The sequence below is a fragment of the Falco biarmicus genome, chromosome 7, assembly GCF_023638135.1.
Source record: "Falco biarmicus isolate bFalBia1 chromosome 7, bFalBia1.pri, whole genome shotgun sequence".
NCBI lineage: Eukaryota > Metazoa > Chordata > Aves > Falconiformes > Falconidae > Falco > Falco biarmicus.
This window is the reverse complement of record NC_079294.1, coordinates 58,629,984-58,649,535: the sequence shown is the minus strand read 5'-3', so window position 1 is coordinate 58,649,535 and position 19,552 is coordinate 58,629,984. Positions and strand designations below refer to the sequence as shown.

The 19,552-nt window shown below is 37.0% G+C and overlaps 1 protein-coding gene across 1 annotated transcript in view; it reads right to left on the bottom strand.

Moving 5' to 3' along the window:
- The window catches only part of GALK2 (galactokinase 2), a 48,892-nt gene that overhangs the window by 26,727 nt on the left and 2,613 nt on the right, over nucleotides 1-19,552 (bottom strand). Inside the window, exons 2-5 of the mRNA XM_056346338.1 lie at nucleotides 19,222-19,310; nucleotides 17,666-17,789; nucleotides 13,830-13,920; nucleotides 10,785-10,931 (exon numbers count right to left, since the gene is read on the bottom strand). Coding sequence (XP_056202313.1) covers nucleotides 10,785-10,931; nucleotides 13,830-13,920; nucleotides 17,666-17,789; nucleotides 19,222-19,310 — 451 coding nt within the window. The remainder of the gene's footprint in view (nucleotides 1-10,784; nucleotides 10,932-13,829; nucleotides 13,921-17,665; nucleotides 17,790-19,221; nucleotides 19,311-19,552) is intronic.

Below are 19,552 nucleotides of genomic sequence, written 5' to 3'. Positions count from 1 at the left end.
AGGCGCGCCTATTTACAAACATCTGTTGCTGGGATGTGGAAATGCTGGCAAGTTTCAGCCAGTTCTGCTGAACCTGCCTTTCGCCCCTCTGAGAAAAGAGCAATACCATGCCCTGATTTTTGTAGCCACTGGCAGGAGACATCAAGCTGGAGTTCATGAGCATTACTCACTGGCAGCAACAGAACTCGCTGAGAAGACCATGCCAGCACACTGATCATGCACACTTAAATAGGAGCTGTGGTTGTGCAAACCTGGTCTGAAGCACAGCTCTTGAGGTACTCACAATGTATATTCCACTCTTGGACACAGCTGCCTGAGGTATTATTTCATCTGCAATTGCCAGATAAAAGCTTTGTGAAGTCAGAAATTAAACATTTCACACACTTCACTTAGTCTGGCTGCATGTCATCTTCATATACACATCAGCTACTGCTTGATTGCTTAAATCGTTTAGACTTTATGAGCCTGGACTTATTAAATAAATATCAGGACAAGTCTTGCAGAGGAGGAATGTTAACAATTAGGACAGTGCCACTCCCCTGTCCCTTTACATGGTCTGGTGAATTGTGCCTGGTTAAGCATTGGGCCTTGCTTCGCCCCAGCTCACCAGCTGTCCAGCTGCGTATGCTGGGCTAACAGCACTGAGCTTGAGCAACTTTTGTTTTGAAACTTAGCAAGGATTGGCAGGACCACCAAGTAGTAACTGGCAAGGGTTGAGAAGAGCCCTCTCCACAAGACAGCCCAAGGCATCCCTGAAACATCATTTGGTTTCTAATTTAAACAGGCCCTTGCTGACACAGGCTGGCCTTCTAATACTAGGATGAGAAGCATGTGAATGGAGAGGAAATCGTCATCTGTATAGAAAGCGGCTTCTACTTACTATTGAGACAAATGGGCAAATGTTTGCCTTTTTGCTAAAATGAGTGAAAGGGCAAAGATCAGAGGAATTGAATTGTAGCTTTGGAAATGAATGTGAAGACTAAACTGGAGAGCCTTGTGTACATATTTGATACTTGGAAGGGGGTGGTCACGTGACTGAAACAGTGAACCGAATGTTGGGAGGTCTGGGCTCAATTTCTAGCTCCACATTAAGTTTCTCGTGATTCAGGGAAAGTCCCTTTAATTCATCATGGCTCCATTTCCTCAGTAAAATGAGGCGTATCTTCCTCCTCCTTGTAATTAGTAATTGCTACTTGCGATTCTTAGATGATAATATTATAAATATGTGTGACTGCATTACTAGAAACTGAAAAAAAAATTTTTGCTACACAAGCTCTCTGACTTTAGGCACCCACAGAAAATATCTCTAAGGAAAAAATTTGCTGGAGCCATGTAATGAAATAACTTTTGCCTATCTCGGAGTAATACTTTGTTTCCATCCAACTTGCAACACTCAGCAGCTCTTTAGGACTCTTCGAATCATCTCTGATTTATCTATCTCTGTTGTAGTGTATGGCTCACCTGTAAAAATACAGAGCTGCTCAGATCCCGGATTTCACTGCACAATTTGGCCACATCTGAACTGTCTGAAGGTCTGAACAATACCTAGGCATGCATCTCCACCTTCCTCCCGGCTGCCCTGCACTCCTGCAGAGAAGTAACTCGGAGAACTTTCACAGCCGCACTGAGGGGGGCAGCTCCCCAGGCTACACCACAGCACCACGTGCCAGGCAGGTGGGTCAGAGGGGCCAGCCACTCCTTGCCAGAGTTCAAAATACAAGTGTTACACATATAAAATAAACAGTCGCCCCTATTTCACAGAAGACCTAAACAAGCTTTCTTGTACAGCTAGGTGAAAGCAGAAATTTGTTCTTCATGAAGAACCATAAGAAATATGCAGCAAGAATAAACCCTATCTGCACATAGACTACACTTCCACCCCACGTACTCTGATATGCACGAGAGATCACTTCGAGCCAACCACAAAACATAACTAGTTCTATGCTCCCAAGACTCATTAGCATGTTTTTTCCATCCCTAAAGCAGTATTTCAAAAACACGAATAAATCATAATTTAAGTCTTCATAGAATTTTACATACTTTACTTTAAAAGCATTCCTATAAGGCTGCTGTTATCTTCAATTTAAAGACAGCACAGATATTTACATGATTTCTTCAAAGTCATGGCAATCAGTCACAAAGCTGAAATGAGAATTCAATCCCCCCGCTATTTCCAGTATTGTGGCTTATTTCTCTCAAGAATATAGTCTCAGGGAAACCTTTGCAGGGTGAGTTTAAAACCTTTTTAAGATTATGGTAAAGAAAAGTGGAATAAAAAGATACTAAAATCAAAGTAAAAATGGATCTGAATAGTAGCATTATGACTCCAGGAAAAAAATTATGTCATCAGATGGATCAAAAATGTCGTTATACTAGCTGTTCTGTGATCCATGTATTTCTGTATTATTGTTCCAGGAAGTTGTTCCAATAGGACAGGTCATCATCTGTGAATAATAACGATCATGTGGACCTAACTCCTAAGCTGTCATCTACACTATTAAACAAGCAAAGTGATATATTTAATGTAGTAATTAAAAAAATAAAGCTCAAACATCAGGCTATGTTTCCCTTGCTCTCACCTCCCTGAAAAAAAACACAACAAACAAACTAGCCAAGAAGGGAAGTGCATATAATGCCCGTGAGTAAGTGAGGAATTGTCAGTATCTCCCCAGAATGTCAGGTTTTGATAAATTCCTGCGCTGAATGTGAATTCTGCACACTTACTTACCTACAATGGATTTCTTATATATTAGCTTGTCCAGACTGCCTTTTAATGCATTAAAATTTTAACATGTAGATCCAGTAACTAGGACTTTTACTGGCCAGGTGAGAAACACCTCCTTTTGTTGATTATTAATATGCACCTGACTGGCTTCATTTAATACCTTCCGGCTGTTACAATGTGAAAGGCAATGAACACTCGATTCCTGCCCACTCCACCAATCACATTAATCACTTTATGGACCTCTAACACTTCCTCCTTCAAGTGCCTTTTTCCAAAGAGTCCTAGCTTACTTTTATGGAGGTCATTCTGTACCTTTGATCATCCATGCAGCTTTCCCCTGAATCTTTTTCAGTTTAACTTTCTTGGTTTGTAAGAAAGGAAAGAGGCAGACTTACAGCTTTTCTTAGACTACCTTAGAGTAAATGTCAACTCTATCTTTTGCTATTTTTATCTGGCAAATGAGCCACATAAAATATACATTCATTAGTGTTGCATAGACGTATGGTAATACAGTCTCAACCGGTTCAGCACTACTGCTCCAGCTCTTTCACTGAGGTCACTGTCCTGACACTATGGTCAACAGGAGAGATTTTGTGACCACATCAGCCACTCCTGTGCAAAGTCCCTTTGTTTAAACCTGCTTTGCAGTGGCATGGCTGAAGCAATCTGTTGGCTCTAGTGAGGTCTATAAAACGGAGGAATAGTAGCAGGGAAGCTGGGATGGAAACTTAGATATCTAAAGTTAGTCTAGCAATACCCTGAGCTGTATTGTACAACTGGTCTGTTCAGCCTCTGAACACAGGAGAGGGATGAGCATAACATGACAGTAGTAGTAGCTGGTAGGTGAGTTAAACCTTGAAATCTCCCTGGTCACCTCTCAAAAAACCACTAAATGTCACAGCTTTTGAATGCCAGACCCAGTATGACACACAAAAATGCGAACAGTACTTTTATAGCTGTTGGCAAGAACACGTGCCAGGTTGGCTGTGCTTCCGTGGGAGACATTTAGTATCAGTGAGTTACATGAGATATTAATAAATATTAATTATATATTTATTTTATATAATTATATCTATTAGAAAATACCTATTTTGGTATTATAATTAATATATATTAAGGTTTTGTTGCTGTTTATCCAACAAAAAAAGACACAACACATTAAATGAGAATATCCATAATTACAACAATATAAAGCAACATCATCAGGAGTAGAATCTCAATGCATAGAATTCACTCACTTGCCTAATAGGCAATTAAACGTTAAGAAATCTATGCGAAGTAATAATCTATTTAAGGAAGCTGCTGTCCCTCAAGGATTTCAAAACTGAACTCTTAGATTTTAGACAAGTTTAGTTGGAGCATTTGGAAAAATCTAAAACTAACAATGTACAAAATGTATTTTTTTCAGGCTGTTCCCTTTCAGAAGCTTAATTCTAAAGTCTGCTCAGAATGTAGCCTATTGCAGGAGGCAGTGCCTACCAGTTTGTCCACCAGGCAACTGGCCCCCATGTGCAGACCTAGGCTAGCCTTTGATCTAAGATCTCTACTAACTATCTCTGTTTTTTGTTTGAAACAATTTAAGGTTCTCCCTGATAAGAAGCAAGTCAATCTTGAGTTACAAAGACAGAAATTACTACCACTTAAATCTGTTTTTATCTTTCAGCCACAAGATTTCTATCCAGCATGCAGAAAGTCTAATCTGGGAAATCATATCAGTGGAGATATAATTTAGTCTGACAAAGAAGGGTTGTGATTTTTATTATTAGTTGCCTTATGTGTCATTACTTTAGATGGAGAGATTTATTGTAGTAAGAACTCATCAATAGCTCTGCATCATGTTACCTTGGTTTGGATTTTTAATGGAAAAAGTGAGTTTTCAGTAAAATAATCCTTTTCACTAGTATATATTTTTCTCTGCTTGTTTACACTTCAATATGAAACACCTAAAATTCAGGTTTTGATTTTCATCTGAGTATTTCTGGTCTTCCAGAAATGTTAAAGAACTGATAAAAAAGTATTTTTCAGACTGTTTCCAGGCACAATCCAACACTGTATTTGAATTGGCCACATACACCCTGATACTTCAGCAGCATGATAAATTATGAACCATCTGCTACAGCTCATTTGATTCTCTGTTGCCCCATCATTTTAGTTTCTCTTAGTTTGATGTTATTGATGATGAACATGAAGGCCTAAATGTACAAAGGTATTTAGGTATCCGAGGAATAATGAAAGTGAACAGATGATCACTTGTAAAAAAATTCCTAAATATAGAAACCTAAAGAAATAGCTAAGTGAGAACAGATAAGGGAGTTTCACCTTTAATAGTCCCCGGGCTCACAAAGAGGCCAAGGGCCGACTGCTCCAATTTTCACTCATGCAATGGGTCTGGACAGTATGTAAACTGTGACAGAATTTGTCCCTATATAACTGTCACTGTCAATATGCTCCATACCGGTGATCAATCCCTTTCAATCTCACATAGACCTTTAAAGAAGTAAACTCGTGTAAGACTAAACCCCTTAAAAGAGTAAGACAATTAGTGAGTAGGAGACAGGCAAATATTTGTTAGTAAAACAGAATTAGTGTTGCTTAGTACTTTTTTGGAACAGCTCACCCTACATTACCCAGAAACTTGATATATACAAATCCAGAATGACAGCAGCCAAAACAAAGCAACCTTCTCTATAAAATGATAGTATTAAATTACATCTGCCTCAGAGGTTTTATGTAAGTTCATTTTGGTGAAAATTAAACATGCTAGATTTTCTGCGTATACCAATGCAGGAGTAGTAATAGCTAATCTTTAAAATAAAGACAGTTTTCGTCCTGTTTTAAATTTTATTGTTTGTGAAGGGAAGCTCCATGAAAAAAATACGTTTGTTAATACATGTTATTTTTAGACTGTCATTTTCAGTGCTCCAAAAGTCTCTTCAGCATGCAAATTTAAGTGACTGGAGTATTTAAATACCTATTGAGCCAAAAGTCCAGTACGTACATTTACTCTCTCATTAACAATTTGGCCAGTTCAATCTGAAAAGTCACTCAGTCTGCTGCTTCCCTTTACAAGTAATGTTGGTCATTTTATGGCAAATTTAGTGTAGGTTTTCTATGAAATTCTACAGGGTTTGGTTCACAGCACAAAGGACAGAAAATAGAGAAGAAACATTTCTAGATAAAGAAGAGTATTTTAGAGTAAGATGAAAACATTCTCTATCACTTAAGGCATATTTAATGTCGTTAGATGGTGATTTTTTTTTTAATCTGTGCACATTTTATGCATATGTATATATATGAAAAGAATTTCTGAAATATAAGGCACTATGTTTCATTTCTTAAGGTATAAAATGATGCCCAAATTTTGAGGTTATTTTTACCACCAGAAATGTCCTTATTTTTTGTATCTGGTCTTGACTAGAAATAGATTGCTGAAAGTCACCATCTGCTTCCAGTTTGCATACAAAACCCCAATTAGCTAAACTTCATATATGTTTTGCAAGGTAATTATGCTTACTCTTTTTCAAAATGGGAAAATATTTGTCAGATAGTATCTGGATGTCCTCATAAGCACAGCAATCTTAGCTTGACTTTGTCTGCCCTCTAACATGCTCAAATAGGAGGTTATCAATTTGGTTGATGAGAGATTACGGCCTTTGATTACCACTGCTCCGAAGTACTCTGCATTTCCCCTTGATTACAAACACACATGGTGAAACTTAACAAGTTAAAGAACCCTAGGTTTTAATTCCACAGGAAAAGAGAAACTTTAACGTTTCTCAATATTAACGGTACTTTAAAATACAGTATCTGTGTACCACTTTTTGTGTAAGCAATGTGAGTTTCTCATATAAATAACGTGAGCATGCATTTATCAAACATTTTTGATGCAGCAGTATTATAAAATCCTAACCAGTACTATCAGCACATGTTATTAATTTCAAAGTCACACTATCAATATGATTACTCACAGATTTCTTTGGCAGATAGCTAGATATTAAAGCCCTATTGCACATTAGAAAAATTATTAGGAAGTGGTAAAGTACTCGATTGAAGCCCTTTCCTTATTATATACAGGCTTCAGAAACAAAGTAGAAAGGATTCCAGTTGGCCTATCTATCCTCCCATTGAAATGAATGAATTACCAGGTATTGTAACTGTTTAATGTTGAATGTTTTGAAAATTCCGCACTCCAAGCCATAGTTCGAGAAAATTTGAGCCAATGGACACTGTGCCATTACAGATTAGATTCAGGTCCTTTATTTATCATTCTGTCTGATATAAGATTTTTCTCAGTCTAGATAGAGCCAAAAATAATTCAACTTCCTATGCTCAACATTTCACATTAAATTAAATAAACCCTATTTGCTTTTGATCTATTTTTCCCAATAACTATGTGCACAGCTGCCCAGTCTTAGCAACAGAAAAAATGTTAGGGTGGCTGAACAGAACTTAGTACTGCAAGATTTAACATTTGGACAGCAACAATATCATCACATCTTTCAAGTAAATCTAGTTATTCAAAAGTACTAAGTGATTTTCTGTACTTATTAATTCCTACCATAAAACACAAAGCTGGGACAATTTAGAGCATTATTCTATTTCCTTTACAAAAAGTATCTTCTGATGAAAAGTTGTACAAAAGAATGATTTTGTAACAGTAAAATAAAAATCACTTTAAAATCAAAAGCTACTATTGAGTATTGCTGTTCTTTGAGTGATGCCAACACAGTCTTAGACTGGTATCCTGTTTGGAGGAGAAAAATGGATTCTTTTTAAAGATCGCATTCTAAATTTTCCATCTTGTTATTTGAATGCTATTGCACTGCTGCAACTGGTTAGCACTGCACATCTGGCTGAATTGTCTTGGACTGGTATTTTCCCTAAACTATTGTGTATGTGTGTGATGGGTTTTTTAAAAAAAATATTGTATGCACACTGAAACAATGCCCTATTGCAGACTGCTACACACAGTAATTAGTGAGAGCATTTTTTTTCTGATTTTGTTTTCAATGTCAAAAAAGTGCTATTTTTAAAGTAAGCCACCATGAAATTCTAGCCATGCTTTTACAATATTTTTCATTTTGGGTTTTTTTGGCTCTTTCATAGGCCCAAACTTCACACTGGAAGTGTTATCTCATAAAAGCTCTAAATTTCAATGACTTTTACTTTACAGCTACTATTTTAAACTCACATTTATCAGGAGTAAGAGCATATAACTAAAATATTCTTATAAAAATAGTTTCACAGAAACAAAACAGATAAATGTTCCATTCAGTAAAAGGTCAGTTTTTCATAACTTTGGCTACAGAAGCCCTACAATTCAGCCAAATTTGATTCCAAAGCCAATAGTTTCTATGTCCTGCTGCTACAGACCATCGTATTAAGATTTTGCAAAGTCCATCAGACTAATGAGGGGCAAAAAGTCAATCTTTTCTCATAAAATTACTACCATGACCAAATACTGTCACTTATAAATACTACCATTTACAACTTTTGCAACTGTTAAGCATTTGAAAAAAAAAAAGACAAAGGGGAGAGGTGAAGCGGTATTTCTTCCTTAAAAATAAACAAACACATAAATATCCGGAGCCCTAAAAATGCAAGGTCCTGGTTTGCTTTCTAGCAGAAAGGATCTGGAAAGCCCCTATTTCTGGTCAGCTAAGAATTCCCCTGCCATGAGGGGAGCTCCCAGCTGATACAGCCAGCATTACTAGATCCTGCACAGATACCATTTGACACCAGCACAGGATGCATTAGGAGCTGGAAAGAAGTGGCCAGAGCACGTTTTATACTTCTGAGGGCTTGCATGCCTAGATTGCTCTAATTTATACTCGGACTAGCTCTGCCTTATACAAGGCAGTTCTGTGAGGCTAAGCATAAATTCAGAGCAACAGAGAATCTGGATTTAGCTAGATATAAGAGGTCTCTAATGCTAAATCATAAATTAGCCAAGAAGACTGAACTTGGTTTTACTGTCCTGTAAGATTTGGGAAAACTTAGAGTCTGGACAAAAGTAATCAGTCTTCAGAGCTGTCATCCTCTGTCTTAACCACCACAACCAGGTGTCTTGGTCTATGCAAGCACAGAGAACCTTGGTTACGTTGGCTATTGGGAATTCTGCTCTGTGCATTAATTGCTCATTTTTCCTCACAAGTGCAAAATATTTGGCTGCAGATAGCAAAATTTCCTGACAAAAATGTGCAATTGTGTCTCATGTGTTTGTCCAACTGCATTTGAGACACAAGATTAACTTTCAGCACGTTTTCCAAAGAGCAAGCAGAAGAGATTTCGGGTTGATTGAACAGGACACATGAGGAGAAGGAAAGACATTCAGTGGAGTCTCTCTCTTCCTTCTGTTCCCCCACAAGAAAATGCCAAAAGGAGTTTTGCACCTTTCTTTAGAACAGGTCTGGCATAATGCTGGCCAGTACTCCCAAGCCTTGTGCAAATTCAGCTCAAGATACACACTGTATCATTTATGCTCTGAAGAAAGCTGTGCAGTATTTCTTGGAATAATGAAAACCTGGCTTCTGGTTTTCCAAATACAGATTTCTACTACCTAGTAAAATGTGGGCTTTCTTGACCTGTCAGTTTAATGGATTTTGCAGATGCCCAATTTCTGAACACATGCTTTCCAGTGATTTTGATCTGTAGTTCCCAAGCTTAGCTCATTTGATTACCACCATCAGAGACGGTGGTGCCCTGTAATAAGACCACCTATGCAAAACCAGAAGCTTCTAGCCAGGCCAGGCAGGCATGTATAAAGAAGCATGTCTGCCACCTCCAACCCTCTTACTTCAAAGTCTCGTTCATCAAAGTGGGATCCTCAGTTCCATACTTTCATCTGCCACTGCACTACGTGTCTCACCTCAGAAACTAGAGCCGCTGTTAAATGTCCGGTCCCTTACCTACCTTTTGACACACAGTGCACTAACACAAAGCAGGGTGACAGTGAATGTAGCCACATCCTCCTACATTAAAAAGTCAGCCTGCCTCGCAAGCCCTGCTTCTTTCTGCCTTAACCCTGCCCGATACCGTCCTGAAGCAAGCACTGCGCTCTGCAGTGTGGGATGGAGCACTTACCGCTGAGCAGATCGCTGCAGCTGCAGCTACATAGAGAAGTAAGTCACAACTGATAAGCAAAAACTTCTGTGTGGATCTGTTTACCTCCTGGCTCAGGTAAATGCTTGTACACAAGCACAGTTAAAAGCTGCCATCATCATGTACCACTTTAAGTTGGCTTTGTACCACAATTTGGGAATGTCTGCCTTAGACAATAGGCACAAATATGCATAACAAGTCACATTTAGATCTGTTCTTTTCTCTTCCTGACAATGTTCTAATTTAAGATCCTAGTTTCACTTAACCAGACATTTTTACTGGAGAGAACTTCATTCCCATATGGCACCTTCAAGGACCATGACTCCTCCAGAAATCAGTATTACATGAGCCAAATTCTATTAACAGTTGTACTGGTAACAGGTCACATACTTGGGGTTTGTTTTTAGACTAATGTTTGTTTAAAAAAGTGAGGAATACATTTTGGATTGTAAATATGTTCGTTCCAAAAAACCTGTGAAGAGAATAAGGAGAGTCAGATGGAAGGATTTTACCTCCACTTTGTGCTGATTATATAATTTATCAAGAAATTGTTCCACAGGCCTCCAACACATGCTCTGCTGTTAAAGCCATGAAAAGTCATTCAGGGAGAGGGTAAAGGCCTCGGGGGTGTGGTCCACATGCTTCAGCACATATATCCTCAGTCCTGGCCTGCAGATAGCACATCTGGTCCAGGCATGGACCTGATGGTTGGCCAAAATACAGGCTTACAATAATGCTCCTTTTTTCAGCTTTAATGTAAGCCTGTTTTCTTGCCAAATTCAAATCCTGCCAAAATTTGGCCAAAGATGTTTGCTCAGTTGTGCAATATCTGAAGTTTATATCCAACAACTCCTTGCAAAAACAATTGTATCGTGTTTTTAATGTTTACAAGTATTAACAATATTTAATTTTAAGTAGAATTTTACTGCTGACACTCTCGTGTTTTACAGTAAATTACCTTAGAGAGGGTTTTTCCATTAGCTCTTAGTGTCACGAGTCCTGCACAGCACACCAAAGCACTGGAGCTAGAGAGACCAGAACTTGGAGGGATGGTTCCATCTAGCAGACAATTCATTCCAGTTGGGTTATTAAGACCAAAATGTTCCTAACAATGAAAAAATAAACAATCTCAGTTTCAAGTACAGACAGGCTCAGGCTTGCAATTATCTGATACTTCGAAAGAGAATCTTTCTGCTGAGTTGCTGGAACCAAGGACCTGCTTCTGGTATCTCCAAAATAAAGCAAAAGTCTCATTCTACTCCTTAAAAACAAAGCCAATGGTACGGCTTTAGCCAAAGGTATGTCTGCAATTCCTGTACACAAACATATATGAGCTGACAGAACTGTACCCCAAGCAGAATTCAGTATGGGCTAAACGCCCAAGAATTTACGAAGCTTCGTGGGTGGGTTTTGCAGCAACTGGCTCTGCTCTGAGCTGCCGTAGTGACAGTACCAGAGGTTAACAATCATTTTATACCCTACTTTTGTCCTTTTCTCCACAGCTCCTCACTTAAAGCATCCTGAAGAGCTTAAGGTCCACTTCATGCTTCACTTCTAATGCTGGCATGTGGTTATAGGGAGCCACATCACGCTGATGGGGAACTAGTAGCCATGCAGCTGTATTCAAAGCCGGATACTCCTACCTCCTGAAGTACTCACGGGACTGACACTGAGAAAACCACAATGGTACATGAAGGACACTATGCTTTATGAGGCACAAAGGCATACCTACCAGCGGTGATGGGTCTCTGTCATGCTATTCTTAGAATAAAGTTTAAAATATAGACACACATGATAGATATCACAGATAATACATTTAATCCAGAAGTCATAAATCCTCATGTACATGCTCTTTTAATTACTCTTTAGTTGCTTTGTCTTTTTATTTATAATCACTTTAATATAAGTTGCTCTCTGTTGTTAGTTTGAAATAAACATGCAGTACTTATTAAGAAATCATTGAATGTATATGGGGGGGTATATGAGTGGCTACGTTCCGATACAGATTCATACGTCAATAAACTATTTTACCATGTCAATAATCAGAAAAAATAGCAATGCTCCCATAAAGAAATGCCCACCTTCAAAAAGATTTCTGCTATTTTTCCTGTAACAACTTCAACCATAAATGCAAATGGTAGAGATCAGCAAACACAAAGAAGGTTAATGTCTTCTACCATCACTTCAAATTATTTTAAGTTTCCCTTTCTACAAATATAAGGGAATTCATACCTAAAATACTTCTGATGCCCATGCCCCTTCATGAACAACACTAGCCATGCTTGTTCAAAAACAGAAAATGCTTGAGTAACCAGAAACTGATCCACAGTTTCTGGATTGTCTTGAATGTGAATCAGGCTTGCAAACTTATCACGCAATGTTTAAATAGAAAACGTACTTCAGTTTCAAAAATGAAAATGGACTTTGCCAAGGTCTGCAATAGTTCTGTCCCAAAAGGATAGCGTGTTCAACTTAATATAAACAGATTATCCCGCTGGACCCTCTGAGTACTTGTATTTCAGTGTTTCTTAAGTCTGTAACATTTATGCTTATTTTCTGCCAGTGCTAGAGTCTGCAAACCTGCTTTGCAAATTGACGTTCCAGTATGAAAACTTGTCCTTAGGAAACAAACCTCAGTAGCAGACTGCAAAATAAATAAAGTCAATTGGTCATGCTAGCCTTAATATAAGAAAGAATATATCGTAAAGAAACCTAATCTATATCTCTACAGTCAATGCAATTTAAATGCCTGGGTTACTGAGCAGTATAAAATTGAAAATACTCATGTTACTGCAAAGATAATTAATTTACTGGGGTCTAAGCATAGGGGTAGGGGTCTGTTCAAGAACTGTGGATTGTAATAAAGTGATTTGTGGCACTGATTGTTCCAAATTTTGTATTTTGAAGACTCATTGTGGCAGGTTTGAAGCAGGCTTTGTTGGCTGTCTGCAGTGCTTTACCTATTGGATCCTCCTGCGGCTTGACCTAATGGCCTATCCTGAGGCAAGCTTCACGTGCTTTAAAAAGCACATTTACCCATCATTTGGGCAGGCTGTGGTGACCTGCTCCTGACCTAGCCATCACTGTTTATCCCATCTGCCCTTCCAGAAACATCACTGGATTGACATCCAGCTGAGAAGTCACCATGTTTTTTCCTCAAAGGGCCATGAATCACCTGCAATCAGCAGGTGAGATTTATAGGAAGCCTCAATTTTGAGTTCAGGCTGCCTCCCAGGACAACGTGGTTGATGATCAGCACTTGGTTTCACAAGCAGTTCAGTCTTCAAGTCAGTCTGGAGACAGGCTAGCTCACAAAAGAGAAGATAAAGCTCAAATGAGCAGACAGGAAAATGTCTGCCTGTTTGGTGTTCCTGCGTTTACCGTAAGTGTGCTGTTTCCTGCATAGCTGTACTCAAGAAATTGTGAAAATTCCATTCAAATTCCACACATTGAAAATCCAGATAAATAATGCTTCTTACTGGAATACTTCTTCTCTATGCTGTTTACTTACTTTTTACATTTCCTTTTACCTACTGCATGAGTCAGCTTCACTCAGTTGTTATGCACAACTTGTAAGTTTCCAACACTAATGAAAATTAATGTTTTTTAAAATGTTTCCATAGGAAGAAAACAACTAAAATACAATCTTTGTATCCTGACAGACAAGTCTCCGAACCTTCTTAAAAGCACTTTTCAATTAGATGATTCCATTGGAAAGCATTCTTTTTAACTTCAAAATCCAGAAATGTCATCTTGATGGTGAGTTTGATCCTAACTTTACTAAATAATTATTTGCTATTATAATTTATGTAATAAAAATAGTGCTCTGCAAATACTTTACAACAAACCCGCTCATATCTCCTCTTAAAATTTTAACATAAAAACACTTAACTGTATGTCAAGAAAAGCTATAGAATAAAGGGAAGTACTTTGAGGGCGAATAGGTACACTTCTTGTATTTTAATTCTATATTAATTTCATGAGTTAAATGGATTTGGCTTACCTGAATACCCTTCAGCCCACACAGGAAGTAGTTATGCCATTGAGGCTTCGTTTTGTTAATCTGAATATTATTAACAGTAGTACTGAAATCCCTGCAAAAACAGAAAACCCTTGAGGCTTTAATTTGTCAATAAATTTAGTTTGAAAAAACATGGCTTATTACTGCCACCTGCTGATGAACAAAAACATTCCGATGCTAGTTTTTTTCAGTGCAATGTTTTTCAGGGTTTTTTTGTACAGATCTTCTTTATTACTCAATTCTATAAGGCTATTCTAGAAGGAAGCGTAAGAATTTTTGCCTAAGTTATAGAATTTATTAAATAAATTCAGAAATAGAGCTGCATTTGGCATCCTTAATGAGCGCAGCATGCCTTCTATCAGATGCATGTATGTTCTCTTGATCTCTCACAGAAGTGAAAATCTAAATAATCGTATCCTGTCAAACCTAGAATGGAGATAAATACACTTCAGGCTCACTGGTAATGCCATAATCAGGAATTCATTACCTTTGCTCTGAATGGCACTTCAATTAAACAGGCAACTAATGCAGCAAAATTACATTTTGTATGTTACAAGCCATAATTAAAATAAATTATTTTAAAATAGTTAATCTATTTCCTCCAGGATTACTCTGATAATGGTTTTCCTACTCCATGTTCCTTTCAAAATAATAAAAATGGTAAGCCTGAATGTGCCTAAGGAAACTAACGCCACAGATAGGTGCTGTCAAAATGGGCGTGGAGTGATGCACAAAGGCCTCAGAGGTGCCTGCATTACTCACCAAGAAGCACAATTTGTTTAGAAGTCTATACAGTTGAATGCCCAATAACTGTAACTACCTGGTGTCATTACAGCAGATGCCCAACACAGAGAGAGGAAAGGCATCAAGAAAGTTAAGAAAAGCTAACAAAAAATACTCAAATGTTGCAGGCTAAGCTGTGCTTTACAAGCAAGGTGTGCCAAACAGTATGAACAGAGGCAGCTGAATTCCCTGGAAATATTTAGGTTTAATGGGAATAAAAACACTTTCAAGAAATTATACAGCAGGGGACAGTCTGCAGCTGCTAAGAGAATGGATTTTTTCATTCTTACATTAGTCCCAGTCTGTATCTGTAAACTATATATGTTAATGATGTGTTGTTTTTATTTTTATACAAAAAAATACTGCTACTTAACACCTGTAATGAATACCAGTATGAAGGTGGTTTATTGGTAAGTATTCTGTTACCTACGGGGGAATGGTTATACTAATATAAAGCATTGCATCTTTACAGTGATATAATTGTCTTGAAACAACGGCTGAAAACTTCACTTTATTCTGTCAATGAAAGGCTGCAATTTTGTGTTATGCAACCCCAAACCTGACAACCCATGTAAAAATGGACCCACACTCCTGCTTCCTTTTCGTATAGTCTAATGCTAGCTATGCTGCAGTAAGCTACTCGTATTACTGATCTACAACCTAGTCCTAGCTCAGTGTTAGATGAACGATCTTACTTTTTAAGTATCAACTTAGAATTACCATTTTATATGTTATACATGCAATTTCAACATTGAATACAGTGCCAAAATATCAGAGATTGGTGTATAGTTTAACATGTAAGTTGTCTTTCAATAAGAACTGGTCAAAATAGTGCCCCTTACAGGGCTTTATCAACAATACATCATCAAAGAATTGTATAGTTAGTGTCAGAAATTACTGGGGTTTCCAGAGTAACACAAAAGATCTGAAAGTGATTATTGAGATTATGATACAAGGGAAGTTTGAGAATAGCTGTAAATTCTTCCCATTTGAGAGTCATGTGTAACTATCTCCTAGAGAATGAAACATCATTTTGCTTATGAATATAATAAAATAACCAAAATTACTTGTAAAAAAGAAAATACTTGTCAGAAGTCATGAAGATTAAAAAAATGCTGTATTTGCTTATCTTATTTTCTACAATAATCCTAAATTGTTCTTGTAAAAAACCAAAGTTGATGGAAATCATGCGCGAAAGTGATTAACCGAAAGCAAATTTGAAGTCCTCTTTCCCTCAAAAAAAGTTCTACAGTATTTTATCATTGTAATTCTTTTTATACAATCAGACAAAGTAAAACATCAGTTAACAGGAAGGCATATAGTGTATTTGCTGGTTCTCAAGATAAAATAATGACTGCTTAAAATGCACTTTGCTCATTTCTGCAATCTTCTCGCATAGAAAATGAAAGAAAAATTGGCTTGGATTTTGGCAGCTTTCATATGGATATCATTCACACAAACGCAGAATGTGGATTTGTCAAGATCCCCAGAATCCTTAAGTCTGGTTTTTTTGTTATCATATTCAATTTGTTATAAAAACCAATTCCTAAATGGCCAAGCTTTATCTTAAATCAGTAAATCTTGAGGCTTGCCTTCGACCCTCCTGCTGGAAGGTAAGCAGTTTGATATAAGAAACTTTTAATAAAATATGCAATTGGGAAAAACATACCCATAAAGTAAAAATACTCTGATATTGTCTGTTCTAGCCTTTCTGTTTTAAAAGAATTCTTGGAAAAGCTTGCCCCTCCTCCAAGCTACATATAAGCATTCCAATCTTTCTGTATAATTAGAAGAGGTGAGATTTTGAGTAGTGTGAAAAAAAACCCATGTGGTTGAGGTGTTTCTTACTGCTTGAATAGTAATTAATCCTTATTTTGGTGAGACCGATTTGGCTCTTTCTCACAGAACCTCACTGCCTTGTCAATCTTAGTTTATCTATTTGAGTTCTCTGTAAAATAAATCTGACTTCAAAAAAAGATTGTCAAGTTTTGCCACAGGATGGAAACTGATTGATAATTATCATCCTCTGGTATTTCTGAAGGCATTTTGAGAAGTATCATGTCAGATGTTCTCTGTACAAGTACTTCTCAATTACAGAGATGTTATGTGAAGGGGAGGTATTGGGAACTTCTAAAGACTAACTTTTTAATACCATTTTAGCACAAAGAACATAAAAGGCATCTGATCATTTCAGATGATTGATGATGAAACATACCTATGTGTTTTTTCTTGCAACCTGTTCTCTGTCTTGTTTTGCCTAAAAGCTAACATCTACTGTCAGTGTAGAAGAGGGCTACAGAACTGTTACATGTTTTACCAGTTCACAAAACAAGAATGAAACAGGAAATTGTGATTCTACGGAGGCTTATGGTTAGTCCTTGTTTGCCAAAGGCCTATACATATGCATTCACCACAGGCATAAATCTACCAGTGTAACAGGCTGGGAAAAAGAGATATACTGTCAACAGTTTTGTTATGTGGTGTAACATTCAAAGTGTTGAAAAATACTCCTTTGTTATGAAATTATGGGCATGTTTTAGCTTTGTTTTTAAGCAACAGTGTCTCAACAAAACAAGCAATGCTTAATGGTGTATTCTGAGGCCTATTCTCACTTTATGGTTTAAAACACACAATTTCAAACTGACGCCAGAGCAGACATAAAAATATAGTGACTGTGTATGCAATCTGAATTCAAAGGCTGTAATTCGAGATTTGGTAGAAACTGTAGGTACCTTATGAGAAGGTCATTTCAATTGTGATGTAATGTGCCAAAGCTTAAAGACCAAGTGAAAATATTTATCTTTTGGTTACTGCTTTATTTAGCATCCATTGGAAGACACAAGCAGTGAGTCTATTGCTCAAAACTAATATGCACAGCGTAGAGTCAATGACATTCCATCTGCTCATATAATTCATTTTACACATTAAGCTCTATATTGCAATGGAGGTTTGTCAGATCTCTGAAAACTTAACCTGTATTGCAATTGCATAAAGAGGTTCATAAAAACTAATGAATAAACAAAGTAATTACTTACAAGTACAAAGAATTGGTATTTGCCAGTTGCACAACTTGAGTTTTTACAGGTTCTACTGCAATCAGGATATCTTGTTCTATAGCCATAGGGAGCACAGCATAACCACAGTAGTCTATATGTTCTCCTACCAAAGAAACATACAATTAATATACTTTGGAGTAATTCTTTCTAGAATAGCAGTAACAGGGCTTCTACAGGTGTTCAGTGTTGTCTCATACAAGACAATTTCTGAGTACAGTCTCAACTCTTACTATTTAAAGTTTGGGGCACATTTCCTCAATTTCATGTTACTGCACAAAAAATTCTGTTCTTTATTGATTTTATCTATCACATTTGTTTATAAATATTAACTTTTTAACATTGGCATATAAAAATAATTTTTAAAACCCTATGCAGATTATTGTCTAGCAATGAGAATGGCCACATTATTTGTACACTGTTGTGACAGTACAAAAATCAAGTCAAATCAATCACATAAAACTGACGACTGGAAGAGAAAGGCGCCACGTGAGTCCTCATTATGTGATCTCCTCTGCTTGTGTGAGTGATTCATTAGCCACTAGATAAAGCTTGTGGTGAAAATTACACCACCACCCCCCCCAAAAAAAAAAAAACAACCAAAAAAACCCCTCAAACATCTGGACCTTTTTTGCAAGAAGATAATAATTATATCTAAATAATCATTAATGAAGTTGCATACAACACATAAAGTACCATTCAAATAGAAAATGTATGTAGTAAACAGCCTCCCTCTTGGGAATAGTTCTCAGTTAGCATATGCTGTCTATTCAATATACATGATATGTTCACACAACACTGAGATAACAATCATCAATAATTGCACAATAGACTAATTGATTTTCAAAGCTCTGTTTTGCATGATCCTTTTACTTACAATGTCTTCAAATGCATAGGGTTACTTTACGAATATGCAAGAAATTGAGCTCTAGGGAGAGCACAATCCTAACGTGGATAGAGAAATCTCAAAAATAAGGCTGCCACAGAAATACAAGTAAGTCCTAAACACAAAATAATTGTGTCTCTCCAGTCTGCCAGTGAATCACAATCAACTATTCTAAATCTGTAGACACATCTCTGTGGAAAAGTAAGGAAGAGGAGATGACGGTAGAATCACTTCATGCTTTATCATATGCATTGCTGTGTGGCTGGTTATATTTGGTAACTGAAATTATAATGGAAGAGCAAAAAATACACTGATTTAATTTGTGGATGCACTGTTCATCAACTACTTTAGATTAGATTTCCAAATCCTTTAAAAAAAATGGTATCCAACCATAAGCTGGCAAGTTACTCCAGTTTTCAAAACCATTGCTACTGTCTATGCCTTTTCCAAAACTGATATTTCAGTGTGCATTTTATTATAACGAGGCACAGTAAAAGCTAGTGAAGTATATTCTCTTCTCCATTTATCACAAGCAACTTCTCTGAAAAAAAAAAACCCAAAATTAAGACCAACATTACTTTGATTTTATATTTGAAACTACCAGGCTTCCATAATGGCAGACAAAATAAGAGAAGATTAATTTTTCTTTTACCTATTAAGTTGACTCGCCCGGGTGCACGAACATAAAACTTGGGAGCCGATCCAAATTTTGATATAAACATCTCCTTCAGCCTCTGCAACCTGAAAAGCAGATTAGAAACATTTAAAAGGACTACATTTACATAAAAGGCAGGAAGTTTCAATGTTTCTTGAAGTAAATTTGATTCAAGTGTACAGAGTTTTCTGTGTTACAGGAGCAACATTAAGCTGCTTTTGCGCTTCACAGAACATTGATTGTGACAGAGAAGACTCTATTTAGAATATTCTGATTAATAAGAAGTGTGTATGTTCACTTGAAAAAGATAGAAGGGGCCTTATTTTAT